The 19569-nt window shown below is 51.9% G+C and overlaps 1 protein-coding gene across 1 annotated transcript in view; it reads left to right on the forward strand.

Annotated features, from left to right (window-relative positions):
* Positions 1-19569, forward strand: part of DNAI1 (dynein axonemal intermediate chain 1) — a 125785-nt gene that overhangs the window by 67737 nt on the left and 38479 nt on the right. The window contains exons 17-18 of the mRNA XM_044444008.1: positions 2634-2782; positions 3894-3993. Of these exons, the coding sequence (XP_044299943.1) occupies positions 2634-2782; positions 3894-3993 (249 nt within the window). The remainder of the gene's footprint in view (positions 1-2633; positions 2783-3893; positions 3994-19569) is intronic.

Here is a 19569-nt window from a genome sequence, read left to right on the forward strand (position 1 = left end):
AGCTATTCCAAGGCAGTTAATTCATCACCAGTTTTCCCAGCCACCATCAACATGGAGTGACCAAACGGGCAGGATCTGTAAGCAGGAAAGGGCCTCTCCCGAACTGGATTTCATGCGAGGAAATGCCGCCGAGGGTCGTGGTGCCTCACACACGGCAACAGAAAATGGCAGAGGCCGAGTGCGAGAGCAGCGCCTGGGCTGCCTCCACCCACCCCGGCCTATGCTGCCGCCGCCGCCATTCCCCACCCCATCCTGCGCGGTCACTTTGATTGGCCGTGTTGGCAATGAAAGGGACCGTTATCCGTGGCGCTGCTCCCAGGTCGGGCAGGTCAGGACCTTGGAAGGGCTCCTGGGAACCAGAATGCTCCAACGCTGAAATGGCAGGAGCAGAGAAGCCGCTCAGGAGGACAGTGAGAAGAGCCAGGGTTTACGGCTGTGGGGGGGTGGCACGGGGACGACGACTCCAGCCTCCAGCTGAGCCTGGCACGGCTCTTGACCCCGTGGGGCAACAGCCGACCAGTTAGAGGGGTGACAGATGGAGAACGGGCTGCCCACCTCCAAAGAGGGCATCCCGGGTGGAGGGGCCGGGGCTGTTGAACAGGAGAACGCTGGGAAGTGGTTTTTAGATTGGGTTCAACTGAGAAGCACACTGGACAATAAGGAGCTTTTGCCAAAGAACCCTGTGTGTTTTGGAAGTGCAAAGGCATGGCTCATGACAGGCCAGGTGAGAAGTGCTGCAGGTAAAGATCACTTGCCATTCTGGCATCTTCCATCTGCTGGGTAAACCACCCCAGCAGTGATGCTTGAAGCCACTTCTCCCCAGACAGCTCTTTCCTGTCCCTCATCTCTTCTGTGCCTGCTCACTCCCAGCTGCTCCCTTTTTTCCGGTGCGGCAAAGTTGGGGTGGAGGGGCCCTTGCAACAGAGATGAGTGCCCCCTCCATCAGCTTGCACCCCTCTACTCCTTGCCCCCCCCATCACCTCTGCATTCACATTGGCCATGTTCACACAACACAGCAAGCAACCCTGGATGGCTGCCGAGATTCATGGTTTTCCTACTTGACAGCCAATCGAGGGGTTTCAGTTTCACCATGGTTTCCATCCCCCATGCTCAGTCCTCTCACGGTTGGCATCAATCCCTGCCTATGTCAGCTGCTCTTTCCTCAGGGACGCATACACAGAGGTGGATGTCTGGAGTGACTCCTGTGGTCGCCACCCTCTCCAGAGGGCTCTGCGGCAGTTGCATACCAGGCCTGAGACAGCACAACGATCCACGTTGGTAGAGAGAAGCCATCGAATAAAGTGTTGTTTCTTACCATGGTTTCTAAGGACTAAACTTACCATGGTGAAATACCATTAGTGGGTTCAGACAGTACAACAGACTGACACTGGTAAAGCCCTCACTGTTAGCAAAAGTAGTTTCCGAAACAGGCACAGTGCTGCACCTGATGAATTAGCTGCTGCCGTCATTTTGGTGCGGCGGTTCTCTGTTGGCGTTCTGAGCCTGGTCCCGCAGGTGTCTTGGCGTGCGATGCCCGGGCTGAGAAAACCGTTCTTCTCCACTTGTCCCAGTCAGACCTCTCTCTTCTGTTAAATTGCTCCTGGCTTGCGCATCTCTTCACGGCTGGAAAAGAAGCGGAGTGCAGGAGCAGTCCTGATGCTTGCTTTTAGGAATGCTTGCCCATGAGGGAATGTGGTGGCTTCACGGATGCACTTCCAGCGATATAATTACCTGCCGGGCCGATAGCTTGGTCTCCCAGAAGGATTCTACACCTGCACATTATAAAATTTCAGTGGCATTGGAACAACCCACATGCCTGGTGAGACTAATCTGCCATCCGAACTGCAGCAATTTAGCCGGGAAGAGTGGCTTATCTAGAAGTCCCTAGGATATCTCACAGTCAACATTTAATAATTTTACTTTCTGGCACAGCTGTCCTTCCGGAGACAGTGCCTTTCACGAGAATTTTCTTTCTGCCTGTGGTTGTATAGTAGTTAGGCGTGTATCAGCTGAACCAGGATCTGCGTCAGTTTAGCCGGTATGTTGACTTTAGCACGGCTGTAAGTGACCAGTGCATGCAAGCTTGGATGTCTTTACCCTAAAATTAAACCCAGGAGAGTGGCTTTGTTATTCTGTCCCAGGGACCAGCCCATAAGGAATGGGGCCCATCCCATCCCATCGATTGCCGTAATTCAATTTCCTGTACAACCATGGAGCACACTGTTAAAAGCCACAAAAGCTGTGTCATTTGTCCTTGCGTATTCCGGAACCCCAGATAATTTCCATTTTATCTATCAGTTTGTTCTGGCATCTGCCAAGGAATAGAAATTCCTCATGTGACTGAAAATGAGCACTCAGAAAACAGCTCCGCTCCAAAAATACTTCCACGAAGCCCAATTTCACTTACTGGATTCAGAATCGCCGTGCGGAGGGTATGGGAATTACAGGGGTGAGCGGGCTCCTAACCGTGTGCCAGCAAGGGATAAAGCAGCCAGCGTGTGTTAAGTGAACATTCGCATCCGGGAGAAATGCGGCATGTTCAGCAGCCGGCAGTTCCTGCGGGGGTGAGGAGAGGAGAGGAGAGGGGCTGGCACCCAGGGCACACGGTGGGCACTGACTCTGTCTCTTGGCAGTGTTCCAAGTCCTACTCCAGCCAGTTTCTGGACATCTTCCACGCCCACCACATGGCGGTCGATGCCGTGAGCTGGAACCCCTTCCACACCAAGGTGTTCATTTCCTGCAGCTCGGACTGGACTGTGAAGATCTGGGACCACACCATCAAGTAGGACGCTTCCGCACAATCCACTCTTTGCTGCGTGTGCTGGGGGGCGGTTGTGGGTCATGCCCACCGGGGTATGAGGCAAGGTTGGGTTGCCGTTCTCCATGGCTGTGGGCCAACCACAGCTGTTCCTCCCCATGCACTTCAAGTGGCAGCTGCACACGAAGCCTCTCACTCGTGGGATGCTTGGGGGGAAGGGGAGGCCAGAGGAAGGGTCCCTGATCCCAGAGGAGCCCTCACGGTCCCCCGGGGGTGTCAACTAGGAGAAACTAGGTTCACACACAGTGCAAGAGACGCACGGTCTTGGGACCCGATTCTCAGGCTGGGAGGTGCGCAGCCACTTGGGGAGCTGGTAAAGAAGCTTTTCCTTGCCCCACTTTCCTCCTGGTCTGGAGAGGGTTGCAGGTGAAGGTGATCTGGCTGCCCCCCCCTCCCCCCCCCCGGACTGGAGGGCCTTAGGAGAAAACAAAGGAAGCAGGAAAGGACAGCTCCTGGGCCTCCTGCTGGCGGGAATCTACCTGGGGCTTTTGTCAGCAGTGATGAAGGGGAGCTGGGGCTTGCGGGGTGCAGCGCCCCCACTCTCCTGTTGGCAGGGGTACTGAAATCAGCCACGACTCGTACCTTTCACAGGCCTCCCTGCTTCCTCACTGTAGCAGGAGGGAAATGGATTTCCCAGCTACACAGCTGTTTCCTGATGTGTAGCTCAAAGTTTTTGGGGGGACTTGGTCTTGGATAAGCTGCGAAGACCTATTAGTTTAACAGAAGACTTGCTCATGGCGGAGAGGAAAGTTGCTAGAACTGCTCCGTTGATACGGATCAACACGGTTGCCCTCAGTTTCGGACTCTCCATGGGGATGTGGCTACAGGGACTGTCGCGATGGGTGACACTTCCCGGGGCACTGCTGTTCATCAGTTTCTGCTTTCGGTGTGTGTCTCCCCTCCACCTGTTTCCTTGCCTAAATTGCTTTTGTGCGCTTTGCTGGCCTGCCTCCCTTAACAAGTCTGAGCTTGCTCCTGCCTTGCTTCTTGCTCTTACACACGCTGCAGGATTTAGTCTCCGGTCTTTGGGAAATGCCACGGCTCTCTCCTGACAGCCAAGTTCTTTTGTTCGCAGGACTCCCATGTTCATCTATGACCTGAATTCTGCCGTTGGCGACGTTGCCTGGGCTCCCTATTCTTCCACCGTCTTTGCCGCTGTGACCACTGATGGGAAGGTGAGATGGTCAAAATAGCTCCTGATAGACACAGATGCAAGGAAGGTCTGTAGGATCCAACAGCAATAAGGAAGAGGAAACCAGTGGAGTCATATCACTTTTAGGATTGCAGCATATTCTTTCAGTGGTTCTGATTCCACAGTCCCGTGCAAAGGGAAGCTTTGGCCCATGAAGGCGCCTCCCCTCTGATCGTCTAGGTCAAGGCAGGGGAGCCGAATGACTCCTGCCCAGCAGGACTCCTCATGCGTGGCAGCTTTTACTCTGAGCTTTATGGAAGGTAGATAGTTGCGAACCTGTGGGAGTGGGGTAGAGTTTGGCCCCATGGGTGGCTCTTATAAAGCTAATGCAGAATGGCTGCAATGGGTGAGAAACTCCATGGGCACAGAGTTTGCCAGAGTCAGAGCATGAGGCAAAGACAACTTTATAGCCAGATTCTGGTGGACGGCTTTGGTGCTGTTAATTGTAAAGTGGGGGAGCAGGGAGATGGCATGCGACCCCTTTTTCTATTCTATTGCTTTGGCTAGTTTTCTATGTATGGCTGTGCTGTTCATGGTTTGTATTGATTGTGGGCGGTTTCTGCGAAAGGAGTTACGGATTTGTGTGTCTAAGTCAGTTTGAGGCTGTTTTTGCAGTGGGATGCAACACATAAATGTAATTAATAATCCTGCCTGATTGGGACTGGCACAGGTGCTGCTCTTCACTCCGCATGGACTGGAAATAATTTGTCCTGGTCTGTGCTTTTAAGTGAACCAAACTAACCATCATTTCTGGGATAGTGTGGAGGTGGGAATGCTATTATTCTTCAGCCTGGGTATTCCTCTGGATTCTGCCCTGCAAGTCTCAGCTCTAAAACTCCTTAGAAACATGTAAAAGTCACACATAAATTACCTATATTGGGAAAAGATTCTAAAGAAAGAGTGATTCTTCTATTCCTACTGCACAGCCAGCATCTTGCAATGGGCAGGATAACTTCTCAGGGCGCAGGGGAGGAAACGGTTGGTGCCTTGGTCACTTCCTGACAGTTGGGACCCCGAGGGTGTGGAATGGGCTCCCCCGGGAGGTGGTTGAGGCCCCATCGGAGAGGGTGTTCAAGGATAGGCTGGACGTGCACATGGTGGGCATGTTGTGAGCGGAGCCGGCGGGAGCCAGAGGTCAGACTAGATGGCCCGGGAGGCCCCTTCTGACTCGCTCTGTTTCTGTGTTTCTCTGAGCTCCCAGCTGAGGGTGACCCCTTGTCCAGTATGGGAAGAATGGAGCATTTTGTACACTCATCATCCCTACCGACTGTGGCTTGTGGGTTCTTTAGATGGCATTGTGACCATCGCGTTTCACTTTCTGTTTAACCAGCCCTTTTAGCCAATTCTCTTTTTTCCCCACATGGAAAATGCAGTGTTTAATCATGACAGTGAAAGAAGCACAGTTTTCTCTGGAGTATTCATGCTATTCCACTACCCCACAGCGCCCCCTTGAGGTTATGTTGCTGAATATATGATCTGGCCAGGGCAACTTCTTCCTTCCCTTTTCTCCTCCTATATTATTTATTTACTTATTTTATACTGTCATTTTTAATTTTATATTATTATGTTTGAAACTCAGTGTATTTTTTGTATTTTTGTATTTAATGGTAATTTATTATGTTCTATTGTATTTCAATGTATTTTATTGTGTTGTAAGCCGCCCCGAGGCTTCGGCAAGGGGCGGCATAGAAATGTTATAATAATAATAATAATAGTAATAAAAAAAAGCAGGAAAGGAAATGCTCCTCTTGTAGTGCTCAGGTCTCAGGCTACGACAAACCCAAAAGTTGATACAACCGATTATCTGCCAGGTAGCACCCTCTTGTAGAAAAGCTCTGCGTCTTTTTGCTCAGCTCACCCACCTTGGGAAATTGGGCTCCTCGGTAGGAAGGAAGGTTCGTATTCTGCACATGAGACCTGCCTGCATTTCCACTGTGCAGCTGGTTCCTTGGTGAGAACCATCAGCCCAAAATGTCCTGCCTTTCACAGAAGAATTTAAGGTGCCCCACAATTTGCAACCTTTGTTTCCATGTGCAAGCTCCTCTTTGCCATCCTCAGTCTCGCTCAGAGCTTTTCCACCTGTAAAATCCAGGGCAACGCAAAGAAGGCTTTGTCTCCTTCCCACCTGGGATGAAGGATTTGTTTGGCACCTGCATTTGAAAGCATGGAGACTGGGCAGCTGGCTTCTCCTTTCTTTTCATGGAGATCTGGTTTTCTGGCCTTAAAAAGGATAAGGTAAAGGTTTCCCCTTGACGTTACGTCCAGTCATGCCTGACTCCAGGGGGCGGTGCACATCTCCGTTTCCGAGCCGAGGGAGCCAGCTTTTGTCCGCAGACAGTCTCCGTGGTCGTGTGGCTGGCATGACTAAACACCGAAATGCACAGAACGCTGCTACCTGCCCACTGAAGTGGTACCTTTTTCTCTACTTGCATTTGCATGCTTTCAAACTGCAAGGCTGGCAGGAACTGGGATGGAGCAACGAGAACTCACCCCATTGTACAGATTCAAACTGGCGACCTTTCGATCAACCAGCCCAGCAGCACAGCAGTTTATTTATTTATTTATTTATTTTATATTGCAATTTATATCCTGCCTTTTTCCTACAAAGGGCTCAAGGCAGCTTACATCATTCTCCTCCTCCATCTTATCCCCACAACAACAACCCTGTGAGGTAGGTTGGGCTGAGAGTCTGTGACTGGCCCAAAGTCACCCAGTTGGCTCCATGGCTGAGCGGGGACTCGAACCCAGGTCGCCTGAGTCCCAGTCCCATGCTCTTAACCACTACACCACACTGTTTAAACCACGGCGCCACCTGCAGTCCCTTAAAAAGGATAGTTAGCCTCTAAAATGTACTGAAGGGAGGCAGACCAGCTGTATTCTGGGGCAAGTGGAGCCGCTCCCTTTTGCAGGTGATCAGCTGTTGGAAGAACTCCATGGGACAAAGTGTCTCTTAGAGGATGCTGAAACAAGCACCACTGTTTCGTCTTAAATGGCGATGTTTCCGTTTTCCAATGGGGGAGGGGAGACCTGCTCCCAGCCCCTTGCTCCCAAAGAACTCTTCCTTTTAAAGCTCAGCTCAATTACTGCAGATAATTCAATAGTGCCACCTAATGAAGTACTGGCTGCATTCATTCCAGTAAAGAATCTACATTAATAGGATACATAAAACGGCAGAAGGCACGGCTGGGGAATGTAGGGCTTTTATATTCTGAAGCATCTGCCAAATTAGCCAAAATGGATAATTGTGTCTTTGCCCCTCCAAAGGAGAGGAGCTCTGCAGAATACAGATCAGATCAACAACTGGCTTTCTGCAGCAGCACAAGTATTTTCTCCCCTCAGAGCAACAGCTCAGCACCGATTGTAATCTATTTGCCATCCGTTCATATCTGCACGGGACAGACAGATGCGCCGTGAAAGCACTTCGTCTCCGCAGGAAACGTCGGCCTGGTGGCACGAGATAAGTGGATGACCCCTGGCTGGGGGACTCAGAAGCAGACCTGACAGGCTCGTGATGAAGAGGAGGCAGCCGGAGGCACCCTAGCTCTGGACGTGCCTGGGGCAGGTGGGGGAGGAGGGCCATCCCCCTCACGACTGACTTCAGGCTTCCCGGAGACAACGGCTGGCTGGAGCAGCTGGACGTAAGACACAGCACTAGATTGGTCTGACCCAGCGACGCCGTTTCCCTCCTCCGGGGCACGAGTGGCCAGACAGTGTGGCCTGTCATAGGCCACCTGGTGGCACCAGGTGGGGCCGGAAATACTCCTGCCTGCCGCCCTGGAGAGCCACTCGCCATCAGTGCTGGCAGTTCCGGGCAAGGGGCTGACTCTGATGCTCGTGGGCCATCATCAGAGGGCCCCTCCTAGGCTGCTGTGCTGCCCCCCGGCTGCCCCCTGACCCGGATCTCTGCAGCTGCAGTGTTGCTTCCTACTCCGGCTTCCTTCTCTTGCTCTGTTACTACTGAGCTGAACGCTGCCAGCTCTCCCCCGGCATCGGAGGCCCTCCCCGCCGCCTCGTCTTGGAGCTCGCTGCTCCAGGCCCTGCCTGCTAGCTGGCGTGGCTGCTCTGGGGCTTGTCCGCCCTCCCTCCTTCCGGTGCTGGGTGGTGCAATCAAGAAGAACACATCCGTTCTGTGCCCAAAGCCCGGCGCTTATTCATTCGCACGGTGCTATTCTATTCTTCAGGGGCACATCTATACATACAATTCCAAACCAGAAGGAAATAAACATTTAAGAAGTTTTCTTTGACATTCACTCAGCACTTGGGAGGGGTTTAAAACTGGGTGCTCAGCTAACTGGCTTCTTAGGCACTTCCCCAAGACAGGCAGGCGGGGTGCCCCGCTGGTTCGTACTTCTAGCAGGGGATCACTGTGCTGTCTGTTTGCCGGTGCCCTGCTCAGGCAGACCTATCCAAGCGCTTTCAGCTCGTGTGCTCTTAATTTCCTCCGCTTGTCCCCTGATGGATGAGGGCCATTAGGTGTTCACGGCACGCCTTTCCGTGTCATGTGCAGTTACGCTCGTATTGACGGACGCTTTCCCAGGAAGAGCACCAGAGGATCAATTATTTCTCCACCAAGCTGCAAAGGAGAGCATGTTCTTTGAGGGGAAAAGAAGAAAAAAGACATGGCCCGTAGGTCAGCAAAGCGTCTTCTCAGAATTGGCGGCGATGAATGTTGATGGGAAGGCAGCTCCTTTGCCGGAGGAGGTGGGGTGGGCGCTCGCTGGAGCTCGGCCTGCCCTGATGAATAGCATCAAGATGAGTATCAGGCCTGCCGTCTGTTCCCTGAGTGGTTCAGCTGCTTCTTAGATAGATGCTTCTGCAGCCTTTAATTCCTCGTCGCTAAATGTAACAACCTTTTGCAATTTGAAAGACTGCAAACTTGGCAACGACCTTCTGGAAAATTACCGGCGTTTCTGAACCACTTTCTGCCAGTCAAAAGAAGAAGCTTTGCCCTTTTCTGCTGTATTATAACAAAACTGTGCTGCAGAATTCTTTGTATTATGCATTGAACTAACAATGGCTGCCACGACACCCAACTTTCTCATTCTGCCTTTCACCTCCTTTTCCACGTGGAATGCATCTGCTCCTTGGTCCATAAACAACTTAGCCAAATCAGTGCAATTTACCTGAAGAACTGGAGCAAAACCTGCTCCACCTGCAACGCAGAGACACAGTCAGACTGGTTTTTTGTGTCAATGGAGAGAATGGAATAAGCCAGACAGCCTGGTCAGCGTTAGGCCAGGTTTTAGTCTGGAGGCCAAGCTCTGGCACCAGGCTCACTGCGCAACTTGGGACAAGCCGTTGGTCCCGCTCCGCCTCCCCATGCCCCAGTTTGGTGAGGGGGGCGCCTCCCAGGACAATAGCGCTCCTCGGCCAGGTCCCTGTCGTGCGACCCCGCTGGCCCGTGCATGGAATTCGGCAGGGGAGGCAGAGGATGGCGTTGCCCACGTGCGGTCCTTCGCGCTTCCCCACCGCTTCCCCCATTTCCTCCTCCTCCTGGGGAGGGACCATTCAGAGGAAATGGCAAGATTTTCCTCCTCAATGGTCTTGGGCTGGCAGTGCCAGGAGCCCTCCCTCTGGCGGCACCCTCTCTCTCGCACCGACTGAATTGGACAGCACAGGAAGGTGCATCCAATGCCCCCCTGGCATTTTTCAAGGAAATGAAATGATGAAAGCTGCCAGTTTGAGCAGAGGAATGATCAGGTGGGGGAGAAGCTGCTTAACTTTCCCCCCACCTGACCTCGTTTCTGCTCAAACCCTCCCATCCCTGCCTCTCGGAGATTCTTTCCCACTGGTGGGGACAGCCAGGAGCCCGGCCCATGTTTCGACTGTGTAGCATGCACTCTGCGCACCAGGGGGTATGATACACCCCCGTCTTCCCTGCACAGGCGTGCACGGACACCTTCCTTCTGCCTGGATGCTGGAGGCAACAGGAGCCTAAGGTGGCAGAAGAGCTTGTGCAACTTCGGCCTCCGGAAGGTGAGAGAATCACCCCCTTCTTTGCAGCTCCCTGTGAGGAGAAGACGAGCGCAGCAGGGAGTGAGCTGCATTCCATTCTCTGGCGGCAGGGAAGCCCTCCGAGTGGCCTTCTCTTTCTGCGTCCACCTCAGCACGGGAGACCGGCAGCACGGAGACAGTGCTGGCGCGCAGGGGAGGCCTTCACCCTGGCTCAGTGGCGCCCGCCTCCAAACTCTGAGGCAGCCTTAGGCAAGCCTCCGCCTGGGTGCTTGCCGAGGAGGACCAGCCCCGCCTGCCTTCGCCTTGCCTCGTTCCTGGAATCGCACAGGTTGCCCAGAAGACGAAGTCTTCCACTTGTGGCCCCCCGGGCCTTTCCCACAGCGTCTTCTATCGTTTCGTCTCTAGTTACAGAAAACCTGATAAGGAGAAAAGGGCAGGATGGCAGTGCGAAGGCCCAGTCTGCATGGCCCCCGCGGCCCACGGTGGCGAAGCTCGTGCTGCCTGCACTCTCAATATTCAGCCTCTGGTGGGCGTCTGAGCCCGGGCAGCAGGGGCTGTCTGAGGTTAAATGCTGTGATTCCGGCAGTACCACAACCCCAGAGCCTGCAACTCTGGTTTCGCAGTGGGCTGTGCAGATCCTGCAAACCCAGCTAACACCTTTAATCTGGCGGCAGAAGGAGCCATTTGGTGCCATCGCAGGCGTTCTGACACAGGACACCCAAAATCAGTGGGACTATTTTATTCTAACCAGTGCCATGGTGGAAGGCTAATAGTTATCGCCTGAAATCATCCAGCCGTCTAGGGCTAATCCAGACAGCAATTCTACATCGCTCCAAAGCAGATGCCTGCAGTTGGCTCGGATTTCTGCTTTCCCTGTTGTAGGCTCTGTGCTGCAGGAGAGCAGGCACGGGGATGGATGGGCTCAGCCTTCCCAGGGAATCAAAGCCGGGGTCTGAAGAAAGGCCGGTCCACATGCATACACACAGGGGTCTATGTCAGTCCTGAAATCTTCACTGGAACCTCTGCATGAAAAACACCGAGGCCTGCTGCACTCAAGCGTCAGAGCAGGCAAGTCCAGAGTAGTCCCCCCTGCACAGAGCCTGTGACAACCATCGCTTCCGGCTTGGTATCTCCCTGATATGTGGCTCCAGAAGACTGCCCAGCTTCTCCTTGAATGCCTCCAGTGTGGGGGAGCCCCCACCTCTCCAGGCAGCCGGTCCCACTGTCCTATTGCTCTGGCAGTGAGGAAGCTTTTCCTGATGTCCAGCCTGAATCTGGGTTGTCGCAACTTGAGCTGATTATACCGTGTCCTACACTCTGGTATGAGCGAGAAAAGATCTTGTCCTTCTTCTTTGTGACAGCCTTTCAGGTACTTGTAGAGTGATACCATATCCCCCTCAGCCTTCTCTTCTCACATACCCAGTTCTCTTCCAAGCTATGTGCATAGCAGAAGTTCAAGAGTCAAGAGTGAAAATGAGAAGGGAAGCCCATGTGAAGTCAGCCTCAGGAGGCCTGGATGGAAATGCATCCAAGCAGGATTTCTGGGGCCAAGGATTAGAAAACTCCTAGCAAAGGCTCCCCAGTTTAAACTGGCGCCAGTTTAAAAGGGAAGAGCTCCAAATGGGCCTCCTCCTAAGCGACTAACTGGTAGGAGTTGAAGCTGCTCAATGGTGTCTCCTTCCCAAACAGGACACCTCCCCACACTTCTGAAAGCCACCCTCTCTTCTGTCCAGCTCCACAGAAAAGCTGCCAGCCCCCTTCCTCATCAAGGGCAAAGCCCACGTTTGGGCCCAGAGTCAGCTGCCTTCTCACCTGCTTCCCCTGGGGATGTTGACAGAGATATGCTCCCAGTAATCCTGACCTGCTGCGGCCTGACTCTCATCTGGGCCGCTTCTGATCACAATCCGGCTATTAATTGGAAGGCCCCCTGTGGTGCTGGAGCTGGGCCCCGGCACCATCCACCTGAAGGGAAGCCCCTTCAGCTCAACTTCTCAGCCTCCAGTTTGCAGGCAGCACTGTGGTTCAGTGATCTCACCCAGCTGTTACCAGTACTGTAAAGATAATGTAAACCAAGTACTGAATGTGCTATGTAATGTGGCTATTTTTATTTAATGTATTCCATGATCCAAAGAACCTCTGTTGGGAGGGAAAAACTGGGTTCTTAATACATTACAAGGAAATGTTTTATCTCCAGATGCTTTGCTGTGTCTAAATTTCTGCTCCCTTGGACTTGACAGCACTGTGCAGAAGAAGGGCTAGTCATGTCTCATTTCACCAATAAACCTTATTTGTCACCCAGTCTGGTAACTCGAGTTGGCCTCTAGACAGAGCACAGGTTAAAGAGTTGCTTTTGTTGCTAATAACAGGCACTGGAGTTCTTTGCAAAGGTGGCTGGCTTCCCAGAACACGGCGTCTATATTTAGAGCGTTGTATTCTATGCTCCTCAGTGCTGCGTATTGTATTCCAGCAGAAATGTGAAGTATCCTCAGGCAGTTTCATATTCTTTCAGCAAACTATAAGTGTCAAGCCAGGGCATTCTTCATAGTCAGGGAACTATCTGAATAAAACTAGCACTTATCTAGTTTCCTATGCATTGGCCGGCTGATGACTATTTTAATGGCACCTTCATGAAAAGGCTAGACCGGTTGCAGCCTCTCCATCTATGAATGAGGTGGCTGGCTCAGGTCACCGACAAAGGGTCTGCGTGACGATCCAGGATTCCAGTACTGTCAGCTTTAACTTTAAAAGTTAATAGTCCCAGAAGCGGCTCTTGTGTTTTAATGAACGGGGCCATTTCTGCCTTGGCTTCCACTCTCCGGCTTTTCACCATGTCTTTGTATGTGAGCATTTGACGGCCTAATACGCCATTGCCAGACCGTAAAGAGTAAAGTGCTCAAAGGAACATCTGACCACAAGGTCAACGTGAGCAGACGTGGAACTCCTTATTTGCGACTCACCCTCCCACGAAGAGAACGGGAACCTGCGCAGCCGGGAAAGGGTGCCTTTGCTTTGCCCATAACACCGTTTGATGTTTTGGCCACAGCTACCTCTGGGAAAGGGCTCTGTAACAGTGGCACGGCCGGCTCATAGCCACACCTGGTGGACCAGAGGACCAACCGGAGGCCTTCCAGATCGCATGATAAGAGTTAGAGTCCAACACGTCTGTAACAGGCCAGGCTGGAGAAAGCTGCCCTGAGAGCACCTGCGCTGCCCTTCCTTCAGGGGTGCCCCCACACCTGTGAGCACTCTGGGGCAAGCCTTGCTAAGTGTTAAACGATATCCCTGTGCTACCTTAATCAGTGTCATTTCCGGTTCAAAAAGCCAGGAATTGTGGAGCGTTGTCATTGTTCAAACCACATCCAGCTTCTCAGCAGTCCTTGCAATGATCATGTGAAGTCGACTAACCTGCATTCTTATCTCCGTATTATCAAGGGAAGGACTGCGGCTGAAAAAAGAATGGCTTGCTTTAGGCCACCTTTTGTGCTCACAGGAGAGATCGGTTTCAAATGGAGGAATTTAGTGGGGTGGGGGGGATCCACATATTTCCTCACAAAAGTAAAGTTAAAGACAGATCAGTTAAATTTACGGATAGATTCAAGACTGCCATATTCAACTCAATATGACATTCCATGATATTGGTTTCCCATTTCAGTTTGGATAAACCAATGAACCGTAAAAGGATGAAATAAAAATTATTAACACTAAGGTGTCTCTGAAAGTGACATCTTTGAACAAGTGGGTCCTTGGTCAAGTCAAGCCAGCAGCTTCTCTGGAAGCAAAAATGGCAAAACTGAAGCTGATGTTCTTTGGACACATCATGAGAAGGCCAGACTCCCTGAAGAAGAGCACCACACTGGAGGAAATCAAAGGCAGAAAATGAAAAGGAAGACCAAATATGGGATGGATGAACTCCACCAAGGAAGCCACAGCCTTGAACTTGAGAGAGTTGAATGGAGCGGTCATGGATGGAGCATTTTGGAGGGCTTCCACTCGGTTGGTCGGTCAGTCACTAACTATAAGTTCGTGACAACTTGACAGCACATAACAAGAAGGGAATTCTATAGTACAATATTTTATATATGCCTTGTAAAATCTGACATGTTAGTGCCCTTCAAGAAGTAGCAACTCTTTTCAAAATCTTGAGATCCTTGCTAAGAAGAAGGAAAGTTCTTCCAGCAAACTGACCAGTGGATTATTATACTGCACCAGCGCATGTACGTTCTCATCTCTGCAGGTTCTCACTAGAGTTGTCACAGAATTTCATCCGAAGCAAAAATTGAGGTGAACTTTGAAGGTCCTTCGCAGACAGTGTGTAGGTATCTTGAGAGGGAAATGTTAATAAGCAGCATGAAATGTTGTGGCACATGTGGAGCAAGACCTTTATTTCCAGATGGGGAACCGGAGAGAAGTAACGCTTCTGCTACCCCGAGGGGGGAAGTCACAGCAAACCTATTCAGCTTCTCACGCCGGTTCCCAGAGGGCCTGCGAGCTGGAAGTCCTGGCAGGTTTTGCTGTCTCTGCTGCAGCAAAAGACATGAAAAGGGGGAAAGGATCCATCACAAGGCCCGTGGAAACCGGACGGCACAATTCCTGTCACAATATAAAGGGCATTCCTGTATTAACTCATTGCTCATCTTTCCTTGTTGTATTGATTTCTCTCCTTGTTGCCAGGCTACCAAATCTTTGCTTTCTTGCTATTGTCTTTATTTGTGACTCATCCTTGATTCTTCTGCTGATCCGAGGACATCTTATGACACATGGGTCTTGCACTCTCTCCGTTAGTGACTAAATGAACAGCCCCATGGGTATCTAGACAGAAAAAAATTCCTTCAGCTCCCAAGAAGGGCTGCAAAAGCACAGTTGTCTAAAGTTGCAGGTACTGATAATCCATGATGTTGGAAATGTAAGAGGGGAGTGGGGAATTTTAATCACTGACTCATGCACATAATGATTATAAGTGCATGTTGAAGGTACCTTAGAAAATATACCAAAAAAGAATGTATGTAAACTATTTCATTATAAACATGATAAATTCCCACTGCAAAAACACAGAGCTTTGCTACAGGAGCTGTTCATCAGCGCCTGCTTTCGGTTTCTTCACAGCATGCGATCCAAGCTCTATGCAGAAAATTCTTCCCTCCTGCTTTTTCTCTACCCAGCCTCTAGGCGGTGCTGTGCTCTAGTGGAATAGTGCGAATACACCAGGAGAAAGGGGCCCCTTGGAATGCAGTAGCTCATTTCCCCCGCTCTAAAACAAAACATTATGGGCAAAACAAAAGCGGAACTGGAGGATCCTGATTTCATCTAACGAGCCCACAAGCAGCGGTGAGCGAGGAACCGCACGCCCCCAGAAGGCCCCCAGAAACCTTCTGGGCTGGACAATAACAAAATGTTTGATTTACTAAAAGCCAGACCTGGAGGTGGGGGCGAGGGGGGTCTGTTGCCCCTCCAGCAGGCAGTTTACACACAGCCGCTCTAAAAAGAATGACTTAAATAGCCGCTCTAAAAAGAATGACTTAAATGGCCTGCTGGGGGGCAAGTGCCCCCCCCCCCCGCCAGCAGGATGAAAGCCCCTGCAACCCGGGCTCTCTTTTCAGCTTGGTGTTTTTGTTGGTGTGCAGCGGAGCGCCAGAAAGCACATTTTGTGGTCCCTGCTGGCCAAATCCTGTCAGTTGCGTCTTGCAGTCTCGTCCCTGGGTGTTTTCAGCGTGCTGTTTGGCTTAGCTTCATCTGAGAAGCTAAAGGCATGTCGAGCAGGCCACATCTCCCAGTCCCACGGCCGTGTGGCCACCCCGTAGCCGCGGGGCATCCCAGGAGAATTCAACCACCCGACTGCTGCATGGCGCCCCCATGACACATGCCCCGAATCCCTTGCGCTGTTGCAGGAGTACCTCGGAATAGGTCCGATGCTCTGGATGCTCTGGACTGAGCCCCAGGGCGACCCAAGCAGCCCTTCCCTTCCTCTCTTGCTCCCTTGATGGCATGGACCTGGACCCTCCATCTCCTCCTCAAGTCTCTGCTGATCCACTTGTCTCCCTGTCCGCGTGCACGGGGCTGCCACGAACGCGCTTCCCCCTCGCCTGTGACCCCTCCTGCCGCGCACAACACGTGTCTTGGTGTGGCCGTGCAGAGCCCAGGGCGTGAGGGGCCGTGGGCAGGAAGCTGCGGGCAGCCCCCAAGGGCACCCACTGTCTCACTGCCACCGCCGCCAGCAGCTCTTGCTCACCTTCTGCTTCCCCGCTCTTGCTTCGGCTTGCTCGGTTGCTCGGCCGGTGGAGAGCCAGGGTTCCTGCCCCTCATGTCCCCCCGCACACGGCAGCTTCTCTCCTTGGCCAGTAAACGGCAGAGCAGTTTCCCCCCTCCCCGCCGTGCCCTTTGAAAAAGTCTGGCATGGAGAGCTTGGAACGTCTTTTCCAAGGCGTTTGGAATGTGCTCGAGCCTTCCCAGCAGTCTCCTTTGTCCATATTCGATTCTAGCCTCAAGGAACAACTAACTAAAAATGCACCTGATATAGACGTCTGCTCAGAAGTTATTTATTTATTTATTTATTTATTTATTAAAACATTTCTATGCCACCCCTTGCCGAAGCCTCGGGGCGGCTCACAGCACAAATAAAATACAATAAAATACAAAAATAACAATATAAAATTAACAATATAAAATAAATAACAATATAAAAGAAGAATAAAATTAAATTGTCTTCCACAGTGCTTGCTTCTGCTTTCCCTTCCTTCGTACCAGCAGAGATGTGCAATGCTTAGCGGATACGCAAAACAGCAGCAACAAAAAGGGAAACCTTTGCCCTTTGCCCAAAAAGGCCCTTTTCCCTCTCCCATTCCTCTTATTTCCCCCGAGTTGCTTGTGTGTGTACATGCAAGCACCTTTTCGACACATTGGCCTGTGCCAGAACAGTGGTGAATGCATGTTGCACGAACAGCTTGACAGCGCCCACTGGCACAGGGAAGCTGCTCTCGCTTGCATTCGGCCCAGGCAGGGAGACCTTTGCCGGGTCTCTTTTCCAAGCAGAGCAGCTAAGACCTGTTGCGCGGTTCTGTTTCAGAAGCAACGCAAAGTGCTTTTCCGCCCCCTGTTCTGGGCATTCCTCTGCCTTTGTCAGGAAGCAATAAGAAAGATCTTTCTTCCCCGCAGTCCAGTTAATAAACAGCAACAAAAAAGAAGCTTTTGCCTTTGAAAGTTCACAGAGGCTGGAGCTTGTGGCTGCAAAGTTCAGAGATTTGATTATCGTTGACCTTCTGCCTGCTGCCAAGATTTTCAGCCTCCCTCCCCGATGTTTTTGCGCGTGTGGCTGTCAGACTTCACACCATGTGCGTTTGTCAGGGGCTTGTGCTTCCTTGCCACTTCCTTCCTCCCTGATGGCGGCTTCGTGCAGCAGCTGGGAGCCTCTCCGGACTGTTAGAGATGTGCGGGAGCCCCAGAAGTGGAAGAAGGGAGGCAGCGGGGACTCTGCAGGACATGTGGAAAGCCGGGTCCCTGTCGCTGCTGCACAGGATGGGGGATTCAGAGGCACAGGGGCCCCCATGTCCTGGCTAAGGGCCACAGAAAGACCTCTCTCCCACAGATCTGTCGCTCCGGCATGTTGAGCACCTTCCCTCTCAAGAACTGCATTCAATTTCAGGGGAGCCTCTGGGGGCCACAGTCCGGTGGTGGGAAGGGCAGAAAGCAAAACAGGAGTGGCTTCAGGCAAAATAGGCCGGAATAGCAGAAATATCAGTATACTGTGGGTTTTGCAGCCAGTAACTGAGCCTTAAGAGAAGCATTTCAGTCATTCTGCCTAGGAGGAAACTTGCAAAAGTTGAGAAACCTCCACATAATTGGTGGTTAAGGAAAAGGGGGAAGTAGAGCTTAGTGTAGACCCCCGGAGGGCTGCATTGGGCGGGGGGGCGGGGGGGGACTGGGTCAAACGTAGCGTGCAGGCCTGCGATTCTGCACCTCTTCACAAATGGTCGCCACCACTTCCTGTGACAGGCAGTTCCCTCAGTTGGAGGGAAAATCCTACTGGATATCTTGCTGAAGCCGCTCTTCCGGTGGCTTTGCTTTAGGCACATGCATCCCACAGCAGCCTGCCTTGCCCTGGCCAGCAAATGCTCTCCCAGTATATATAAACCTCCCCTCCAAGGGCTGGCAGGTCAGCATCAGAGCCTGGTCCTTTGCTGGATAAGCCTTCCTTCTGAGTAAATATGCAGTAGGATCATGTCCATGGGACCAGACAGTGCCAGATTTTTATGACGGAACTGGTGTTACATTACAAACTTCCTGAAACCCCAGTTTCAGTCTAACTGCCTGCTGTTTTTGGGAATGCAGGGCTCAGCTGTGCTAAATGGGCTGGGTGGAAACAGCCAAGAAGAGTGGAGCTTTTGAAATTTGGGAGAAAAGCAGTTGTTGCTTCCCCTCTTCGCAGAAATCGATGCGCAGTTAAGGACTAGCAAGATATGCATGTTGGGCTTGCAAACATTTTGCAGCAGATTTAACTGACTTTAATAGACTTAGAATCCCGTGGACATTTAGACAGGAGGAAGGCCTACAGCTCCCGGCCCGGCCCAGTTCCCCCAGCTCCAGTCCTCCACCACCTTCTCCCAGTAAAATAAATAAATACGCCACCATGCTTTCTAGGTTAACAGACCCAGTAATATGAAGTAAACCCAGTTATGAGGGTAGAAAGCCAGCAGGGTTGTGGAGGCCATTCAGCTTTCTCTGTGTAAGAAAGTGGGACAACGAAGAATGCCAACGGGAAGAAAATTAGCATACTTGAAACATGGGGCTGAGGACAGCTTTGGGAATGCCCTGGACCTACAGAAAGATGGAACCAGTGGGACCTCTATCAAATCAAGCCAGAATGTTCCTTGGAAGCCAAAACGGACAAAGCTCTGAAGCTGTTGTGTTTCAGGCACCTTATGAGAAGGCAGAGAGAGAAGAGAGTGCTAAGGAAAATTGGAGGCCAAAGGAGAAGCCCAAATATGAGATGGATCAATTCTATGAAGGAAGCCGCAGCCCTGAGTTTACCAGAGCTGGGCAGGCATGCCAGGGACAGGAAACTTTGGGGGGGGCGCTGTGGGGGGGGGTCACTGTAAGTCGGCGAAGACTTCGATGGCACATAACTCAAGGCTGCGCCATCCTTTATGGAGCCCATCCAGCTCATTTTGGTCTCCCTTTCCTTCTGCCTTCGGCTTCCCTGGCATAATCGTCTCGCCCAGGGAGTCCGGCCTTCTCATGATGTGCCTGAAGTAGGACGGCCACCGTGTCGCCCGTTTTGCTTCCAAGGCAAGTTCTGGCTCGATTCGATCCAAGACCTCTTGCTCTTTCTGTTGGCTCTCCTCCCCCCTAGTGCTTAGAAGGCATCCCTTTTCTTCCGGCCAGTTTTGTTCACTGTCCGTAAGTCGTGCTCCGGCTTGAGTGGATTTTGGGTGGTCCCCCTGCAGCCCCCCTGACTGGTTGGGGCTCCTTCATCTGTGGAGAGAGCTAGATCCCTCCACTAGCATATCAATGGCTTTGCAGGCCACTGTGGGAAATGCCCAGTTTCAGGCACTGAAGCGGAGCGGCGCTTTGGGGGTGTGGCGCAGGGGCCCTTTGGTGCCTCCTGCGTTTC

Source organism: Varanus komodoensis, unplaced genomic scaffold, assembly GCF_004798865.1.
Source record: "Varanus komodoensis strain SLA01 unplaced genomic scaffold, ASM479886v1 scaffold43, whole genome shotgun sequence".
In the NCBI taxonomy this organism is placed as follows: Eukaryota; Metazoa; Chordata; class Lepidosauria; order Squamata; family Varanidae; genus Varanus; species Varanus komodoensis.